Raw genomic sequence first — 21,869 nt, forward strand, 5'->3', positions numbered from 1 at the left:
GAAGAAGGCTTTCTTGATTCTTCGGGAACTTGGATGCTTGAGAGCTTCGGAGTTTCAGAGCTTCAGAGCTTCAAGGTGTAATATGAATTGGTTCCCCCAAATGAATGAAATGGGCTTGTATTTATAGAATTTTCCAATGCCTAATTTTGAATATAATATTCCAGATGAAATAAGTCGTTTCTGCCAGGTGTTGACACGTGTCCTATTTGATGACTTTTCCAACTCATTTCAATTTTCTTTGACTCACATGCTACGTGTAACATTTATGTAATACATGAGCGTTGACACTTTGATTTATCGGTCAACATTTATTTACCGAAATTTCGATGTCTACAGTATTATTTTGAAATAAAATAGTACTTAAAGTATGAAAGTGAAATATTTTAAAGATATTGTAAGAAATTGAAATAGACACCAAATCTAATGTATGAAAGTGTAATTTACCTAAGATAAAAATGCAGGATACTTGTCCGCTCCACGTCAACGCATATATTTTTTTATCAAATCAACGCATATGACGTGTACTGACTACTGAGACCATCTCCAACCCTTGGGCTAAAAGCCAAATTTTTTAGCCCAGAAAATTTAGCTTTTAGCCCAGAAACATCTTTTCTGCTCCAACCCTTCTACCCTAAAATTTTAGCCCGGAATTATTAAAGAATGAAATTAGCCTAATTTTTTTTCTTAAATCAATTTAAAAAAAAATAAATATGTAGATTATTGTAAATTAATTTTATGAACATTTTAATCTAAAAAAATTTAAATTCCGATAAACATTTCGCATTTAGTCCGGGGGAAAGCTGGGGGGTATTTGGCCCAGAAATAGCATTTGGCATTTAGCCTAAAATTTTAGCATGGGTTGAAGAGTGTTTGGGGGTAATTTGGGGAGTAATTTGGCTTTTAGCCCAGGGTTGGAGATGGTCTGAGAGATCATTTTCTATTTTCTTTTAATGCAGAGTTATTTTTCCTTTATTGGTTAATATTTTTTATTTGGTTCGTCTGCGTCTGCGCTGCGTGGGCATTTTTATCCGGAGTAGCAAATCTGTTTGGCGACGGTAGCCGCCCGTAATTCAATTCCGGAAGAGATGGATTCTTGTCTTCGTCTTTGTTTTCGTCGGGGATCGCTTCCTCCTCTGCCTTCAATCATCCTCATGATTTCCACTTTTTTACTGGTCTGTCCTCTCTCTCTCTCTCTCTCTATATCTCTCTCCACACTCACTCTATGCATTTACAAAGCATATGTATTTGTTGTTTTTTCTTTCTATGTATTAATCTCTGCTCTGGGATTAGGAAATTATTGATTTAATATGCAGATGCTTAAGGGCTTGATAGTCTTACTGTTTTGCTGATTTTAAACCCTAAATGCTAAACCTAGAAATGAGAGAGAAAAAGCAAATCTCTATTTGAAATGCTCAGCAGCCCAATTAGTGACATTCAATTTATACAACAGTGTGAGTGTGGGGAAAACATAATGTATTCTTAGTTGTGATGGACTTACAGCATCTGTGTATATGGAGATGTGTAAACACACATATACGTCTCTTGTTGGCTGTAAAACTCTCCAATTGGGAATTTTAATACCCATCTTGGCCGGAATATATAAATGTTTATGTAAACTTACATCTCCAAGACAGAAAAGAAGGCAGTAGCCCTGTGAGTTGAATAGGAGGCGGACACAAATTTAAATTTACATCTTCCCACTGGAGCAAAACCCACATGTTCATCTGGTGAAAATGTAAATGGGATGGAACTTTTGGGAAGATTACAACAACAACAACAAACCTTATCCCACTAAGTGGGGTCGGCCTAGACCGCCATTGCGCTCGGTACTTTGCCAAGTCTTCTGCTAGTTCCAAGTACTCCATGTTTCTTCTCAAAATCTCCGTCTAAGTCTTATGTCTTATAATCACATTTTCTAACTAGAGCATCTATAGGTCTTCGTTTTGTCCAAACCACCTCAACCGATTTTCTCTAATCTTATCTTCAGTTGGTGCGATGGCAAGTGCCTTCGGCCATGAGCGGTAGGTCTCGGGTTCGAGACTTGGAGGAGCAGCCTCTCCATAAATGGGAGAAAGGCTAGTCGACATTCACCTCTCCCAGACCCTGCGTAAAGCGGGAGCCTTGTGCACTGGGTACGACCTTTTTTTGTCTTCAGTTGCGGCCACTCCTACTTTACTTTGGATATCCTCGTCCTTAATCATGTTCTTTCTTGTGTGCCCACACATCCAACGAAGCATCATCATCTCTGCTACACTATTTTTTTACATGTGTTGATGCTTGACCACTCCGTGCCATAAAGCATTGTTGGCCTTATTGCCGTCCTATAAAACTTTCCCTTGAGCTCTATTCAAGATGATATCCTTTGGTGTATGCTTTTTGTAGATGATATAGTATTGGTTGATCTGATTGTATCGCTACCCATAATTACTACCTCTGAATAACCATTGGTTCATTTATCTTTTTCAATGGATTTCTACACCTGACTAATTTCAATGAATATCATTATGAGTTATAGAAGCTTAAATTTCTTTTAAACAATAGCAGATGAATGTTAAACCCACACATACACTCTCTCTCTCTCTGTGGTTGGACTAAAGGATGAGATTATGCATGTTATCCTGATTGTTGGTGTCATTTTTTTTCAGTTCTTGGCTTCTGCATCTGCTGGATCTCCCTCTGGAATTGGTAAAAGCAGCAAGTCATCAGTCTTCTCTTTATTTAACCTTAAAGAGAAGAGTAGGTTTTGGAGTGAGGCTGTCATACGTGGTGGTAGGACTGCTTGTTCTCTTTTATTAAACACACCTTTTGCTCAATTATGTTAAGGAATGACTTGCTTTATTTCCTTTAATGTCATTGTTTTTGTTAATTTTCAGATTTTGATGATTTGGAATCTTCCAGTCCCAGAAAAAAGGGTGTTGCCAACTTCACTAATGCAGGTAGGAGTTAGAAAACTTCTATAGTGGCCCTTGTTAGCAATATTTATGCACACATGGTCATTATTGATTGTTAGTTTTGGTAAACTTTGGATAGGGAATTGTGATAACTTCTATAGAGGATGGTTCATTGTTGATTTAATTTATTTATATTCTCCAAGGAAAATAGTTATGATATTAGGATAAAGTAGAACAGCCAGCATCTTATCTTTCGGTTGAACTAACAGTGAATGAGATAATCATTGGATTTTGTTTTAAAGCCTACTAGCCTCTTGTCAATTGACGTTTTTATTTTATTATTTGTTTTTGTGTATGAAAAAAAAAATGAAAGCAAAGCAATAAATAATATATTTTAAAGAAAAATAAAATAATATATTTATAGATACTCTCTCTATGTCTCAAGTTTGCAGGTTTTTTATTTTGTGTACTGGTTTGAAAGTTGATTAGTTTTTTGGGGCAGAGAAAATGAAAGAAAGGAGTTCTTTAAGTTTTATGGGTCCTGGATTCGAAGACAAGGCATACTTTTAAAGTGATGTGTTTTTTCTTTCAAACTTTTGGAAATAATGAAAGTTATCTGCCAGTGGCATATTCAGCGATTTTGTGTCTGTTGATAACATAATTAATTTTGTTTGAACTTAGGTGCCGAGTAATTCAATAATTGATTACTGTTGCTTATAGAGCACACAGTTCTATGATGGAGTGACATTTAATGATCGGCAGTTGTTTTTATGGTTTTACTTTTATAAGAAAAGGTGATAGATCCCATTGCTGTTTCTTGCATGTGTCCTTGAGTCATGTAAAGCTAAGGAGCTGGGATGTTGAGTTATAGAAATGAGTTTAGGTTTCAAGTCTTGAGGCTTTTGTAACTAGCTCTATTTGAGAGGTCTGGTTTTGTATTGTAGGCTCAATATATTCAGATTGTAGATACCATAGCATACACGTTGCAATTGAAGTCCGTTTCTTTTCAAAATATTATATAAAAACTCTTTTTTGTCTATGAACGTTGATATGGTTCTCCATATCGTAAGCCCTAAGCACATCAAGCTATTTTTCTCTTCTATTTCAACAAAGAGTTGTTCTCCTGGTTTGGTAGACCACTCGAGAACAAAGATAAGAACTTTCGTCTCTCAGTTCTAAATGAAAGTATCAATCCATGTCTCTTTTTTTTTTATCTTGTTCCAGGGAATATTGCAAATTATCTCAAGCTTCTGGAAGTTGATTCTATGTACCTCCCTGTCCCTGTGAATTTCATTTTTATTGGATTTGATGGGAAAGGAAATCAAGGTATATAAATTCGGTGTTCATTTTCTTCTTTCATGTTATCAATTTTGTGTTTCTTTTGTTTACTAAAATGGTTGCATGTTCCTTAATGGTTCTTCCTGTCAATATATTTTTAGGTTTCAAGCTTCACCCTGAGGAACTTGAGCGGTGGTTTACAAAAATTGATCATATCTTTGAACATACACGGGTTCCCCAAATTGGAGAAGTCCTCACTCCGTTTTACAGGATTAGTGTTGATAAAGAACAACGACACCATCTTCCCATTGTCAGTCACATAAACTACAAGTAATACCTCTTGGTACTTTTTATCTGCTTTGTAGGAACTTATTAATTTTAGTTATTGCTGTTATATGACAAATTGATGACGAATGTGATTCTTACAGTTTTTCTGTTCATGCAATACAAATGGGTGAAAAGGTTACTTCAATATTTGAGAAAGCCATAGATGTTTTCTCTCGTCAGGATGATGCATATGGTAACAGGTAATTTCATCATCCTATATGTGTTCTTTTTCCTCGTACATCTGGCTGCTCGATTTGAGAAGGATTGGGCTTCCTTCTGTATTTCTTTTCTTATTAATCTGCATATTTGGGTAAAAGAGTGTGTTTTTCTGTATATCCATTTCTTCTTTTAGTTCAATTGGTTTGTGTTGAACTAGCATGGTTCAGATTGGTTTGGCAGCTTTGAGTTTTCTCTTTATTGCTGTTTTCAGTGATTGATTCATATGTTTTTATTGTGTACAGGGATGGCAGTGGTGTTTTGTGGCAAGTAGATGTGGACATGATGGATGTTCTTTTCACTAGCCTTGTTGGATATCTTGAACTTGAAAATGCATATAATGTTTTCATCTTGAATCCCAAGCATGACTCAAAAAAAGCTAAATATGGTTACCGGTGCGTATATTAGGAATTACTTCTATTTTAATGTTCATTAGAAGTGAGAGCACTGTAACTCATACATAAACCGGACCTACCTCAAGCTTCAAAGTTGACGTCTTTTACATGAGGTCTTCTTGGTGTCTTTGGGTTTCAGATTGACATAAGTTGTCATGAAGTGCCTCTAACACAATATAGAGATAGTTTAGATACTTGGATATATATGATGGCTTATTTGTTTATGTAACCAAATTTTTTATAGGCCCCAATCAAATATTAAAAGGACTGTATACTGAAACATAAAACATCTGCTTTACAACATAATTGAGTGGAATATCATATGCTGTAGAAGAAATGAAGGAATTGTTATGATAATCATTTCACTTCCAGTATTAATGCAATCATGGAACAGAACAGTTTTCTTCACAAAGCTAGAATGATGTACCTTTTTCCTAATTAAAATTTGCATTTACGGAGGTATGGTGCCTTTCAGTAGTTTGTTTACTGCCCATGATTTTACTCTTAAGCAGTTACTATAGCCTTCCCTTTGTTAGGATAAAAACCGAAAGAGATCTTTATGCATTTATCCAATTCGGGGGGCGGAATTTCTTGATTGCGTTGTTCTTGAACCATGGGTTAAGATGTGGCTAAAGTATCTCCAACCATACGTGTGGCCCATGCGTCTCCCTTACTCTTTATACTGGACATGTAATCTTCTTTTGAAAGAAATAATGAGGGTCTTAAGCTTTGTGGTGATAGAACTACTTTAAAACTTTTTTCCACCTTCGACTCTTCCTAATATCAACTAGTTAGATTTATATTGTGACATTGTGTTAGTAGTACTGAATAACTGAATAGAAGCTTTTCAGTATCTTTGAACGACAATTTCTGCTCAAACTGGAGTGAGCAATGAACATCTTAATTCTTCTCTGGGTCAAGTTCGTATTAGTAGAGCTGCATCACAGTGCTAAATCCTTCAAGTCTCCTCTTTTATTCTGTGTTCGTACCTTCTATTTATTTAAACACTTGTTGCTTGATTTTCTTACTTTCAGTTATTTTCTATTTTGCAGGAGAGGTTTATCGGAGTCAGAGATAAAATTTCTCAAAGAGGTGTACTTTTTATTCTATTTCTTGGCTTTATTGTTTCCAATGTCATTCTTCTAACATGTCTTATACATCATTCTTCTTTCGACGAGATAGTTCATGCTCTCTTTGACTCCTCTGTTGGTTCCTTAATATTTTAAGGAGAAACTTTAATATCTTTTTTCTTTTATAGAACAAGAATTTGCAAACCAAGATTCTTCAGTCGGGAAGCATTCCGGAAACTGTTCTTGGTATGCTAAACCTATGTTCTGGTTTCTTCTCTTCCCCCCCCCCCCCCCCTTTTTCTTTCAGCTGATACTTACTTTTTGTTTTTGCATGTTTTCTTTCCTGGAGTTGTATGCAACCTTTTTATTTATCTGCACATTCAATTTTTAGTTTTCTGAATAAGGTTATTCAAAATTTTAATTTTGTAGCTCTTGATAAGATAAAGAGACCTTTGTACGAGAAGCATCCAATGGCAAAGTTTGCGTGGTCTGTAACTGAAGACACTGATACAGTATTTCTCTCTCTCTCTCCCCCCCCTCCCCTTCCCCTTCTCTTGCATCTCCTGCTTATATTGATGAAAGTAGTGGCATTCACTGTAGTTTGTCTGACTAGGAATTTTTTCATTAGAGTTTTGCTAGTTAAATAATTGGAACATGAGGATGTATTGTTTAATAATAATAGAGAAAAGGGAAGATGAAGATGATCATGTCTGTGTCCTTTGGTAAAGGGTAGAACATCCTAAAATTTCAGATTTATTTTATTTGGGCCCTCTCTGGTTATGTTTGTTGCTCCACACATGGGAAGAATATATATGGATCTTTTGTTTCCATCAAGCGGGTACATGCCATAATGTCTAACATATCACATTACAAAAACTTCTTGGTGAATGACAACATACAAACATGTTTTTCGTGCAACATGGTGAACATATTTCATGGAAATTAGATTGGGCTACTCAATTTTAAAGTCTGCTATTGTTTATTCCCACACCAGACAAATGCAGTACAAAATTGAGAAGTCTAATCTGCTACAGGCTTAATCAATCAGTGAATGGTTAAACAACCCAAGTATTCTATATGTTTCTGTATTTTCTAAGCATCAAAAGAATGGGAACACTCTCTGGTTACTCTCTCAGCTGAAGAGAAAGGCTGGAGTGAGTGACTAGATGTATCATGATCAAGAGGAAGAAACCTAAGTATCCCATCCCAATTATCCTAAGTATTTGTTGCAACAGTAAAGAGATAGTGATATTTCCAAGTAACAAAATGGTGTATCTTAATCATTTGGGATATTTATAGGGGAAAAAGAACTTTTTCCTTGTTTAAGTAACATTATGTTTGCTGTCAATAAATGATTGTAAAATAAGTTTGCTTTTGTTTGGATCAAGATGGAATCTCATTTACAAAAATTCTAACCTCTTAAGAACTTTTTCCTCCAATTCGTGTAATGAGTTTCCAAAAGATATGGTTAGGGAACATTGAGTATCCTCTGAACTAAAGATGCTTTATAAAATATAGTTCAAGTTGAAGTTCATACTTACTTTTTGTGCACTATTCACCATGCATGTCATATTTCTTAAATATAGATTACGTATTTCTCCATTGCTTCCTGCAAGGGCTATTATTTAACTAGCATGATGCTGAATTTTTGCTAGCATATATCTTTTTCTTCATTGTTTTTAAATTAGCTCGCTAAGGTAATTTACAGTATTATGGTTCACTTATTTTCTTCAGGTGGAATGGTACAATGCATGCCAAGAGGCATTGAATAATGTGGCAAAGTTGTATCAAGGAAAGGAAACTGCGGAAATCGTGCAGAACAAAGTTTTACAGGTATATATACCTTTTTCTGGTCCTACGAGTGTACTGCTAAGACAGAGCAAAATAAAACTAAAACTTGAGAGATTAAATCTTTTTGACTATTTCGTATACATGTTTGATGAGAATGGTTTTTTCTATTATAGTTATTGAAAGGGAAGAATGAAGATATGAAGCTTCTTTTCAGTAAGGAACTAAAATCTGGAGATGCGAATGTTCTTCATGGTGAATGTCTTACAGATACATGGATTGGAAAGGAGAGGTAAATCCCTCTGTCTCTGTGTGAGTGAGTGTGTGTGTGTGTGTGTGTGTGTGTGTGTGTGTCTCTCTCTCTCTCTCTCTCTCTCTCTCTCTCTCTCTCTCTCTCTCCCTAATGCATATCCAGATGTCCACATGCAGATCCATACATGAACACTGGAATAAATACACACCTTCATCATACTCATGCTAATTAATAATATATTCTGGATCAGGTGGGCTTTTATTGATTTAAGTGCAGGTCCTTTCTCGTGGGGACCAGCTGTTGGTGGGGAAGGTGTTCGGACAGAACTAAGTTCTCCCAATGTGCAAAAAACGATTGGTGCAGTTTCAGGTACTGCAAATCTTTCATCAGTAATTATCAAATTATTATGCTTGATCATGTGGTAATGTTTAATATGGGTGTGCTGATCTTTACTGCTCATATTTTAAAAGATTAATATTTTAGGTCCCCATTCAAGCATCATGCTTTGCAAAAACAGGAGCCAGATGAGAAATTATTTAGTCATTAATTTGTAACTAATAAAGATATGAAAACAGGGTTTAGCAATTATTTTTGTTTGGATGAATTACATTCAGTAACGCAAAAGTTTGTTTTGATAGTGAAAACACCTTTGATTTATAAAAGTTATGAAAGGAATTTACGGCATAGAGGACACATCTTTGCAAACTTTATTTCATAAATTGAAGTTTAGGAAAAATTCTTGTGGCCCTGTATTCTGTAAGCATGACCATTATTTTATTCTGCATCCATATATTTTCATTCTTTGCAGATTTTCATATTTTATTCTTGCCCTGCTTGTATTGAATATTCTGTCGGGTGTGCAGAAATTTCAGAAGATGAAGCAGAAGATCGCTTACAAGATGCTATTCAGGAAAAATTTGCTGTATTTGGTGATGTATGTACTCTGTGATAAAAATGATTTTATCCTTTTTTTTTCTCAATTTGAATCTCATTTATTATTTTGTGCATAATATTTTATTTTGACAGTAATCTTCATGTTTTTGAACTAAAGGGAGAATGTTGCTGTTTTTTTACCAACTAATCAATTGTCGGATTTATGTATTGTAATCCCAACTAAAAGGAGAATGATGCTACTCTTTCCCTATATAGTTTTGTGTCTGGGAGTGAGGGAGAAAGCAAGAGAAAGAGAGAAACTAGCTATGATTCATATATATGTGTGAGCATGTGTGCGTAGAGAGGAAGGAGAGGGGGAATGAACTATAGGATTTTTTTCCCACTTTGAGTTTTAATTGGTGGTGCTTGTGAGATTTGCAGAAAGATCATCAGGCCATTGATATTCTTCTTGCGGAGATTGATATATACGAGCTTTTTGCTTTCAAACACTGCAAAGGCAGGAAAGTAAAGCTTGCTCTGTGTGAAGGTAATCCCCTTCTTCTGAGCAACATCATAATGCACCAGTTTCTTTTTCTTACCAATTATGTTTGATAGCATGGTGGTGTTTGCAATGTGAGTTATTTTGCCCTAGGATTGTTATTTTGCTCAAAAGTAAGGATTTTTGTACCTTTTCTTTGCTGATTTCAGAACTTGATGAGAGAATGAGGGACTTGAAAAATGAGCTCCAATCATTTGAAGGTGAAGAATATGACGAAAGTCATAAGAGAAAGGCAATAGAGGCATTAAAGAGAATGGAGAATTGGAATTTATTCAGTGATACTCATGAGGTATGCCATTTGGTTTTTCAAGGAGGGGGTGTTGTAAGTTGTTTTTCCACTGGGGACTTCTGCTAATCAGTTATTTCTACACTGAACACTGAATTTCCCTTGGATAATGAATATTTTATTATTTATTTATTTATCTTTTTTCTTTGTTAAATGTGAAGCGATTTCTTATATAATTTTATTTATTCTTGTGCAGGAGTTTCAAAATTACACAGTTGCACGTGATACTTTTCTTTCACATTTAGGTGCAACTTTGTGGGGGTCTATGAGACACATCATATCACCTTCCATCGCAGATGGTGCATTTCATTATTATGATGAGATATCATTTCAGTTATTTTTCATCACACAGGAGGTATGAGTATCTTAATTAGTTCAAAGAAGCTTCAACAATTAGTGCAGAATTTTTTTTCAACCACTCTTCCTAACTACTAATTAATGCAGAAAGTTGGACACATTAAACAGTTGCCTGTGGACCTCAAGGCTCTTATGGATGGACTTTCCTCTTTGTTGTTACCCTCTCAAAAACCTGCTTTCAGTCAGCACTTGTATGTAACTAATATTGTTCTTTTTTTGTCCAAATTAGTGATAAAGTTTGTCTTGCATTGGATTTCTAGTTTATATCAGATACTTTTCTTTTCTTGCATGGGTAATCGTTTTGGATATTGGTGTTATGTATTTGGTATCATATGCAATCAAAATCGGAATTTTAATGTTGGTTGGGACTTTGTTGTGGTGTCTTTTTCTTCCATGCAAGTTCTTTGTGGTCATAGTTGTATTAATGTGGAAGAGATTTGTAGGTTACCACTTTCAGAAGATCCTGCTTTGGCAATGGCCTTTTCAGTGGCACGAAGAGCTGCAGCTGTACCACTGTTGCTAGTTAATGGAACTTACAGGAAATCTGTCCGTACCTATCTCGATTCCTCCATTGTTCAGCATCAGTTGCAGAGACTGAATGATCATGGCTCACTAAAAGGTTAAATATGTATTAAAATGATCTCCTTATGTACTATTTGGAATTCTTTAACTGAAGATGCCTTTTCTGGGTCATTTTCACCTGCCTTTTTCATGCATAACCTGTGCAATCTGTAGTGATTGTCTTATGTTTGCCCCAGGCTCTGTCTGCCCAGTTCATACAGTCTTGTTTCAGAAACCTCTCAAGTATAGTGCGATATGACAACTTCTAAAACAAATGTTTTACATTTTAGATCACACTTTTATATTAGCAATGAATTTAGGTTCATATGTTATTAAGGAAGTTTTCTTCTTCTAGATGCTTATTGGTAGAATAATGTTGGTAACAAACTGTATTGGTACTGTTTTTTAGGCAAAGCAATGGCTATAATTGAGTCTTTATATTTTATTTTAATTTCACAAGATATTCAGTCCTCCTAGAGTACCGACCAATACTTGGAACACACAATTTTCCTGTTTTCTGACATGTGCTCATTAGTTCTGGGGACATCTCTTGATGGTGACCCCGAGGGGTTTTTGTAACTTGGATATTGGACCGTTGCTTTTTAGCATGACACATGCCCATTGACCCAGACGCTTGAGATTAGCTCTGATTCACTACTCTATGATAGATCATAATCTTGACCCTTGTAGCTAAACATGTGTGTGTGTGTGCGCGCACTCATTTACTCGTTTCCTTGATTGTTTGACAAATGACCTCCTGCGTATACTTGTTCTAAAATCTTTTGAGATGATATTCCAATGCATTTTATGTTTTGAAATTGACATGCATTCTTTTTTTAACGAACTATGTAGGAAAGCTTGCCCATAGCCGGTCTACACTAGAAGTTCCAATTTTTTGGTTCATTCATGGTGAACCATTGTTGGTGGACAAGCATTATCAGGCAAAGGCTCTTTATGATATGGTTATTGTTGTTCAGTCAGAGCCTTCATCCTGGGAAAGCCATCTGCAATGTAATGGGCAGCCACTTTTGTGGGATTTGAGGTTAGAATTTTATTTCGGGCATATAGTAATCTCTGAATCTTCAACCCTGCTGATAACATTTCTCAGATTTCTTGGAAAATCTGTAGAAAATGGAATGTTTATAATAGGAAAGATATACTTTCATTTCATAAGAGAATAAGATTACATGTTTGGTGTATATATATACTAGTGACTTACTCACTTGTGCTAACAACTAATTACATCTTTATCTAACTAATCACTAGCTAATTACAAAACTGTTATAACAACCTTATAACTAGGGATGGGCAATGGTTATGGCGGATGGGTAACCGCGGTTATTTACCCATAACCGTTTATGTTCATACCCGCATAACCGTTTACCCGTTGAGTAATTGCATAAACGGCTATACCCATACCCGTAACCGTTTATAAATGGTTAACCATACCCATAACCGTGTACCCATTTAACCATAACCGTTTACCTATTAACCATAACCATAACCGTTTACCCATTTAACCATAACCATTTACCATTTTTTTCACCCGTCTACATGTTTTTTTTTTAACAACTTGAAAATTACAAAATTCGGGGATTTCGAAGGCTCGATAGACGACTAAACATCACAGTCACACACTGCATTTTGTTTCACAACATATACAACATTAACGAAGACCCATTTTTTTCTACATTTTAGCTCATCAACCATAGAAAACATAATACTTAATCCTATAAAATACAAATTAGAAGGCTGCCCAGCATAAATTGAACATGTAAAAATCATATCTAGACCCCTTTTTCTCCATTGACAAAAAAAAAAAAGTATGATTATTCTTTAACACGTAATTAATTATATAGAAATTCAAGCTTCATCAATTGCTAAAGCACAAAAATTCATAAAAATATCGCAGTTCTTGGAGAAACCCAATTCATGAAACTTGAAATAATGAGCAATCAAAACCCAGCACCGAATAAGAGTTAAAAAGAAAAATTAAATTTGTTGCCCTGTTTGGTTTCTGAGAAAATGCAAGAAAATATGGAAACTGAAATCAAAGAGAAACCGAGAGAGAGAGAGGAGGGGAACGCACGGAGACACTTTTCGAGGTAAGAATCTTGAGAGAGAGATGAGCGGCGTAGATGAGAGAGAAGGCAGCAAGGAGGGAGAGATGAGTGGGGATGGGGCGTTTCAGACTCTGGCGGAGAAATTGAAAATTTAAGGTTTTTAATTTTTTTTTAAATTTTACATATATTAAATTAAATGGGTAAATGGATATCCGTTATAACCGCGGATAATACCCATAACCGATGGATACCCGTTATAACTGCCCATTTAAATTTCACGGATAAACGGTTATACCCATAACTGTTTGTTCGTCTAAACGGTTACCCATAACCGTAATCATTAACTTTAAATGGGCGGGTAACCGCGGTTACCCAAACCCATGGGTATTTTGCCCATCCCTACTTATAGCAAACTCAACTGTTTACAATTTTACCCATATTATCCCCCCTCAAACCTAACTGAGGTAACCGAAGAGAGATTGTCCCTGAGAAAGAGAAATCTGTGCTTGGATAGTGCTTTGGTGCAGATATCTGCAACTTGATCTTGAGTACAAACAAATAGAACAGTCATGTGTTTTGCTAGCACTTTTTCCCTGATACAGTGGTAATCAATTTCCACATGCTTAGTTCTTGCATGGAAAATAGGATTTCTAGCCAAAGAAATGGCAGAAATATTATCACACCAAAGTTTTTTTTTGGGGGGGGGGGGGGGGGGAAGAAGGAAGAACAAGACCAACATCAACTAACATCAACCAATAGTTTGCAAATCCATTTCAGTTATGCTGCAGTATTGGCAAGTGATCTATATTTAGTCTCGGTGGAAGATCTAGCCACATTAGGTTGTTTCTCTGCACTCCAACTTATAAAAGAGTCTCCCAAATAGACACAAAACCCACCAGTGGATCTTCGATCAATGTTACACCCTGCCCAATCTGCATCTGAGAAAGTAGTGAGGGTGAGGCTTAGAACATTTTGGAAACCATAAACCAAGGGACAATGTGCCTTTTAGATATCTGAGGATGCGCTTGACTACTTGAAAGTGTGATTGTCTTGGACTTTGTATGAACTGACATACCAAATTCACTGTAAAGGATAATTTTGGCCTGGTCCAGGTTAAATACTGCTATCCACCAACCAAGGACATGTATTCTTAGGATTATCAAGTAGAGGAGACTCACGATCCAATTTAGCTATGCTGAGAGGTGTAACACAAGGTTTGGAGCCTTCCATATGAGCTTTTTTTAGTAGATCTAGGATATACTTGTTATGAGATATGAATATACCAGAGGATGATATCTTGACCTCAATACCAAGAAAGTAATGGAATGAGCCTAGATCTTTAACAGGAAATAATGCACTGAGCTAAGAGATGATTTCTTGATAGAGTTGAGCATTGGGACCAGTGACAATAAACCAAGAGACAAGCAGTGGTTAACTTGTCATACCAAGCCCTGGGTCTTCAAACCATACTAGGACTTGTGTAAATGACAGACATGATTAGGCTTGGAAGGATCTTCAAACCCAGGTGGTTGGATCATAAGCACACATTCAGCTAAGTTGCCATGTAAAAAGGCATTACTTACATCAAGTTGATAGAGAAACCAATCAAACTTGGCAGCCAAAGTGAGAAGAAGCATAATAGTGACTAGCTTAGCAACTGGACTAAAGGTCTCAGTGTAGTCCAAGCCTTGTTGCTAATGAAATCCTTTGGCAACAAGCCTGGCTTTGTACCTGTCAATGGTACCATCAGGTTTTCGTTTGATTCCGTTTGATTCTAAATGCCCATATTGCACCAACTAGATTTTGAGAAGAAGTAGCAGGACCTGAGACCAAGTTCTAGTTTGAATGAGGGCATTAAATTCTTCCTGCATTGCTTGCCTCCAATGAGAGTATTTGGATGCTTGAAGGTAAGTAGATGGTGTATAATCTGGAGATATATCAGAATGGAGAGGGTATTTGGTTGCTAGAAGAGCTTTTGGTTTGAAAATACCAGACTTTGATCTGGTTTGCATAGCATGAGTATTGAGAGGTAATGAAGGTTCAACAATGGGAATAGGTACAGAGACATGATTAGATTCAGACATTGATGGAGCATTAGATATATGGATAGGAGAGTGTGTGGGTAGAGATGTAGGTAGGGGTGTAGGGGGAGGTGGAGGAGATATAGTGGGAAAGGTTAATGTAGTTGGAACGGTATTGTTATGCTGCAATAGAGAAGAACTTGAACTTGACTATTGAATAAGATCCTTTTGAACAAAAGAAAAGGTAACTTCATTAAAAATCACATGTCTCAAGATATATATTTTGCCAGTGAGGGGATCAAGACACTTGTATCCTTTGTGATTCAAACTGTAACCCAAGAAGACATATTCCTTGCTGTTGGGATCAAGTTTAGAAGTTGTATAAGGCTTCAACCATAGGAAGCATCAACATCCAAATATTTTCAGAGATGTATAATCTGGAGGTCTGTGAAATAAAGATTCCCATGGAGATGATTTTGTAGCTGTTGGCATCCTGTTGATTAGATAGATTGCTGTGGCAAAAGCTTCAACCCAGTATGATTTAGGAACCTTGGAGGCTGCTAGAAGAGTTCTAGCAGTTTCAACTAGATGCATGTGCTTGCGCTCAACACAACCATTTTATTCTGGTGTGTGAGGGTAGCTTAACTGATGTGAAAGACCCCAAAGTAACAATTTTGGAACTTAACAAATTCTCAACCAAAGCTTTGAATTGCACAAATGTATCAAACACATCAGACTTAGATTTAAGAGGAAAGAACCAAGTGTATTTTGTATAGTCATCAACAAAGATAATGTAATATCGATATCCATTGACAGAGAAAAGTGGTGCAGGACCCATACATCAGTGTGCAGAAGCTCTAGAGGCTTACTTGATGTACAAGAAACATGAGCAAATGACAACTTTGAACATTTGCCTGGAGCACAACTAGAACACACTGATTTATTTAAAGAACTTGAAACTGGAATACAAGACTTAGATGCTAGCTTATTTAATATTTTGAATGCAGGATGGCCCAATCTTTGATGCCAATAGTAGATGCATCTAAGTCCAGCTATAGTAGATGCATGAAATGGCCCAATCTTTGATGCCAATAGCAAATGGCCCAAACTTGATTTCCAGCAATAGTAGATGCATGAAATGAGTAGAATCCAGCTCTCACGGGACCTTTAAAGAGCGTTTTCTCCGAAGAAAGATCCTTCACAAGGAAGTGAAAAGGATACAAATGACTAGAACACCAATTGTCAAGTATGAATTGGTTTGCAGAAATCAAATATTGCTTAAGATATGGAACATGTAAGATATTTTTTAGATCAAAACAATAAGAGGCAGTATTAAGTGTAGATGAAACAGAGTTGAGTATAGGCAAACCTTTGCCATCACCGATATAAACTTGCTCAGCTCCATTGTATGCCTCAGGGTTTTGTAGATTGTTGTAGGAATTAGTCATGTGAGAATGAGCACCAAAATCAAGAAGCCATGTAGGAGTAGTAGTTGCATTGTATGGAGTTTGAGAATTCTTGGTGCCAAAAGTTGGATTCATGCGTTGAGGGCACTCTGCAGCTTCATGATCCATTTGGCGACACATTTGGCAAGAGATCTGTCTGGTAGAATTGTTGTATTGAGAACGAGAGCCACGATTGTATTGGTGATTACCCTGATTGCCTTGATTAAACCTTTGATTGCCCTGAAAGCCTTGATTATACCTCTTATTTCCACGATTATGATAATTCCTAGGGTTGGAGAAATTGCCATGATGTTGAGAACCATAGGAATTAAAGTTGGATGCACTCTGAGTATGAGAACCTGAAGAAGACTAGTAGAAGAATTGAAGGCTTGAATTGATGCCAACGGAGAGGTTTTCTTGCAAGTAGTTAACTGAAGCTCCTTGCTCAAAAGAAGGCCATGGAGTTCATCAATGGTAGTGGAACCAAGCGGAAATTGGATGGCATCGTTAAAAGATTCATACTCAAAGGGCCAACCATGTAAAATCACAGAGATCAACTCAGAGTCGTCGATCGAAGCTCCGACATTTGCAATGCATCAGAAATTTCTTCAATTTGTTGAAGATAGATCGCAACCATAGAATCACCCTTCGTGATGTTACAAAGATGAGAACGAAGCTTGTGAATGTGCGATTGCGATGCAGTTGCGAGTCGTGATTTCAATTTTGACCATAGGTTACAAGCCGAATTGACTCCAACAGTGTATAGAATGAGAGAATCCGAGAGTATAGTTAATCCAAATCAAAATGTTCTGATCATTCTCAAACCAAGTAACATACTGAGGGTTCAGTGTAGAGGTGCGATTACCATACAAGTCGAGAAGAAATTTCGGCGGAGCAGTCATTGTGTTGTCAATGATTCCGGTGAGATTGTACCGGCGGAAGATCGGAGCGAACAGAGCACTCCAGGTGAGATAGTTCGTTGTGGTGTGCTTAATTGGAACCATAGATCCAATATTCTAGATCATCATCGACGAAATTGTTGAGGAAGTTGAAGAATTAGGGCAACGATTCATCGGAGCAGGATGAATTGGAGAAGCAAATTTAGAGGAAGAAGAGCCTGAAGTCGCCATGGCTGGATTTCTAAGGTTTGAAGCTTCAAGAAGAAGATGAGCGGGAAGTGGGAGAAAGAGGATCGAAGGTCGTGAGACTTAGGTGAAGGATACCATAATAGGAAAGTTATACTTCATAAGAGAATAAGATTACATGTTTGGTGTATATATATACTAGTGACTCACTCACTTGTGCCAACAACTAATTACATCTTTATCTAACTAATCACTAGCTAATTACAGAACTGTTACAACCCTATAACAAACTCAACTGTTTACAATTTTACCCTTATTAGTTTAATAGTATTTCTTGTTGATTAAACATTCTATTTTCTATAGTTTTAAATGGTATGTTTAACCAAGTGTGTTCTGTTGTCGGATTCTATGGGGGCAGCACCTGATTTCTGGCAAAGTGGGTATCTTTGTCTGAAAACTAAGAGACGGTCTCTTTAGTGTGATTACACTGGAGTGGAGTTTTGTAATAACTGTGGTTTACTTGTTTCTTTCTGCTTTTTTTCCATTAGAAGTGTAGCTTTGCTCCTTTTTTTTTTTTTACTTTGGATTTCCTTAGATGAACTTCTTGTATGATAGTAGACTTATGAGCCCATTGTTTGCAAAGAGTGTTTTTTTTTTAATTTTCTTGAAACCAATTGGCTTTTGCCAAATAAATAAAAATTTGTAAAATTGCAAATCTGCTGGAGCATCTCACTGACGTCTGTATCTGAAAAAAGTGCTTCTAACTTCCCGTTCTTAAAGTATGTGTTAAGTTCAGATAATGTCATTCATTTCTGGAAGTGCTTTTTCTGCCTTAGCATGCCTGATTATCTTAGATGGCATTTGAACTCTGAACCAATTTGAAGTCATTACTCTGAACCAAAGTCGTTACTTTAACCAAGAAAGGATTGACATATAATATTCATGGCCTATGGTGCCGTATGCAGGAGGCCCATCAAAGCTGCTTTGGCTGCTGCTTCTGAACATCTAGCTGGTTTGCTTCCCCTTCATCTAGCTTACAGTCAAGCCCATGAAACTGCAATTGAGGTAAGCCACATTGTGAAAGTAGGAAAAAAAAAGCTTTTTCTCCTTATGTTCTGCGTAAAGCGGGAGCCTTGTGCACTGGGTACGACCTTTTATCTCCTTATGTTCTGCTTGATAGTGTAAACAGTCATTTTGTAAACGTCTGTTTAATCTTGACATAAGTTACTTGTGCTCATTTATAGTGGATGCAAAACATTGAGGTATAGTGCAGTCGAGGGATTTGTATGGCACCCATGACTTAACAATGTGACAGTTTTCTATTTTACTATGCAGTATCTTATGATTTATAGTGTAAGTGTTATGACTTGTCCTGTGTTATGTACAGTTTCTAATGCTTTGTACTCGTGTGAATTATTTAGTCACAATTTTTCTAATAATGATGGCTCGAGAACTCAAGTGAAGAATTTGTTTAAAAGACATTTTATGCATTTGGTTGGGACTGAGTGAAGTCTATAATGAGTTTATGTTACCAAATTGTTGAAGTTCTAACTGCATTTTTATGCATGTTTAATTACATAGTTGCTTAATGCTGTTCACCATGCTGTTACATGCTTCATGACAGGACTGGATGTGGTCAGTCGGATGCAACCCGTATTCCATCACTTCTCAAGGCTGGAACATTTCACAATTTCAGTCTGATACAATTGCTCGGAGCTATATTATCACGACTCTGGAAGAGTCAATACAAATGGTCAATTCAGCCATTCATCTTCTAGTCATGGAGCATACAAGTATCCTTGTGTATTAGTAATTGAAACCACTCAGTTTATCTTTTCACTTTGTTTGCAATATAATCAGTTAATGGTGATTAGGAGTGGCAGCATTCTGGAAATCTCATAAATGTGGTTATCCTTGTACATAATACTGTATTGTTCAATCAACAGTTGTCCGATTTTATTGGAACATGAGTACATACGATTGCAGACTTGACTGAGACTAGCTGAAAAAACCTTTGAACTTGTTCAGTCTCAGGAGGGCGAGCTAGTTAACAAGTATAATTATGTTGTCAGCCGGTGGAAAAGTGTAAGTAAAAGGATCTATTACTTTCTGTTATACGTCACAATCTAGTGTCTTGCATTTTCTGGAGTCATCTAGTTTACAATCGGATAATGTTGGTGTTTTCAGATATCAACTGTTACGGGAGAATTGCGATATGCGGATGCCATGAGACTTCTATATACCTTAGAGGATGCCTCAAAAGGGTTAGCTATCCAAGTCCTTTTATTTTTTTCAATTGTTCAGTTATGGATAGTGATAAACTATTAAACTATTCTTCTCAAAATAAACTATTAAACTACAAATATCTCTGTCCACGTTATTACGTTTGTATTACATGGAGACTTGGACCTAGGATCTCTGCCTTCACTTCTCCCATCCAATTCAACTTGAGCTATGGCTCATGGTCCAAATTATTATTATTGTTTTCTTTTGTGAAAAAAACTGTTCTATAAAGTTCCAGTCCTTAACAGAAGTTAACCATTTCAAACTGATCCAATTAGTCCAAATTGATACCCTGAATGTTTGCCAAGTTGCATCTTCTTTTGATATGGGAAAAGGGGAGTGCAAGTTGGATTGGAAATTCTAATCCCAACCAAAAATTTCCATTCCGAATCTGAACATTTCCAAATCTAAAAATTTTCAAAAAATTTGGATGGCAATTGGAATATACCTATAACCTATCTGATCTGATAATTTCTCAAACTTAGTACTCTTAGAAAAAACCATGCATATCCTTATTTTATCAATGCTTATTGTTATATTTAGATATGCTTTATTTCGTATTTTGTATATTTAATCATACGGTTATATATTAAACATGAAGAGTATGATTATACATACTACTTTATCTTGTCTAATAGGATTTTATGTCATACACATATGTAAAAAACATACAAATATCGCAAAAATTCAGAAAAAAAATGGTGGATACATATTAAAAGTTTTCAAAGTCTTGCATAATGTAGGAGATCTGAATTATGTTCTGAAAAATTCCAAAGTAAAACCGATTCTGAATTTTCCGATAATCTAAAATTCTGAAATTGGAGCTAATAGTTTGATTCCGAAACTTTTTGGATTGGTTGGAATGCTTGTTTCCGATCCAACTGAAAATCACCCCTCATACTCATTTTCTGTTTATTTTTTTCCCTTCTCATTTCTGTTGCAGGTTTGTAGATAAAGTAAATACAACCATCGCTGTTCTCCACCCAATCCACTGCACAAGAGAGAGAAAAGTGCACGTGGTGTTTAATTTGAGTACGATTCCTGCTTACTTGGTTGTGCTTGGTGTACTGTATCTTGTATTAAGGCCAAGACGACCAAAGCCAAAAATCAATTGAAAATCCTGCAAATGTGATCTATGGTACAATCGGCAAAGGATTCTGGAGATGCTGTTGAGGAGAGTGGTTTCTAACATATCCCTGTGGCTAGTTTGCGGCAGTGCATCATCTATATGTCCAAGTGATGAGTGAAGAGCAGAATTTACTGAAACGGTGACCAGGTCCGAAATCAGGTGACTTTTGAAGTAGTAAAACCTCTTGTCCCTTGCAACTATAGCTGACAGTGCAATTTACTCAAAGTAGCCTATGTAATCATTTGGTCTCTGAGCTCTAATTTGTATCTCTCAAGGTTGTGCCTTGTGCGATACGGAAACTGAAATTTAGCTTGCCATAACATGTTTTACGGTCGGCAAAGAGGAAAGAGGTTGATTGAATATTTGTGATAACTTGCGAAGAGGAAATGTATTTGTGATTAAAGCTCACGTGTTTGTTTTGTATTCTATAAAAAAGATATTATCACAAATAAAAGGTATAATTTGTGTCATTGACCCATCCATACCTTCGCTTGCATTTACGTGAGTGCAAAAAGGTGGGACTTTTGGGCTTTAGTTAATTGGTTACAGTCCTAAATTGCATGGGCTAAAAAAATTAAGTGCTATAATGACTCCTCAGGGGTAGGGGCACAAAATGTAGCATGAGCTACATATTATTCTTTGCAAGAGAAACATTGTATGCGTGTGGAGAAAGATATACACAATGTATATTGCAGGTAAGTTACTCCATATTGTGGCACTATCATAGGGTGTGGCTTCAATGCTATGAATGAAGATTTGACTTCCACAACTTTTAAATCTTTTATTTTTCATCTGTCATTTATTCTTATATCATTATAATTCAACGATACGTAGTGTATCATAATAGGTCTTTTAAAAGTGTGCGCAGAATTCAATTGTAAAAAAAAAAAAAAAAAAAAAAAAAAGAAGGGACGAGGGACAGACAAGCTTTGAATGGGTGATTATTGAGAGATGGTAATGGTGAGTGTCAGAGCTGGATTAGTGAGAAT

General features: G+C 36.3%; 1 protein-coding gene across 1 annotated transcript; it reads left to right on the forward strand.

The window, feature by feature from the left end:
• Positions 1-934: 934 nt before the first annotated feature.
• Positions 935-21,350, forward strand: LOC103455293 (uncharacterized). The gene is made up of 25 exons (XM_008394879.4): positions 935-1,172; positions 2,646-2,769; positions 2,874-2,936; positions 4,116-4,217; positions 4,331-4,499; positions 4,598-4,696; positions 4,958-5,107; positions 6,160-6,199; positions 6,366-6,423; positions 6,607-6,689; positions 7,912-8,010; positions 8,142-8,257; positions 8,469-8,587; positions 9,082-9,152; positions 9,533-9,638; positions 9,800-9,939; positions 10,133-10,291; positions 10,381-10,484; positions 10,737-10,912; positions 11,707-11,896; positions 18,434-18,533; positions 19,093-19,261; positions 19,471-19,553; positions 19,656-19,732; positions 20,695-21,350. The coding sequence occupies exons 1-25, from the start codon at positions 1,086-1,088 to the stop codon at positions 20,864-20,866; spliced, it is 2,856 nt and encodes a 951-aa protein (XP_008393101.2). The 5' UTR covers positions 935-1,085; the 3' UTR covers positions 20,867-21,350.
• Positions 21,351-21,869: the final 519 nt, after the last annotated feature.

Source organism: Malus domestica, chromosome 04 (genome assembly GCF_042453785.1).
Source record: "Malus domestica chromosome 04, GDT2T_hap1".
NCBI lineage: Eukaryota > Viridiplantae > Streptophyta > Magnoliopsida > Rosales > Rosaceae > Malus > Malus domestica.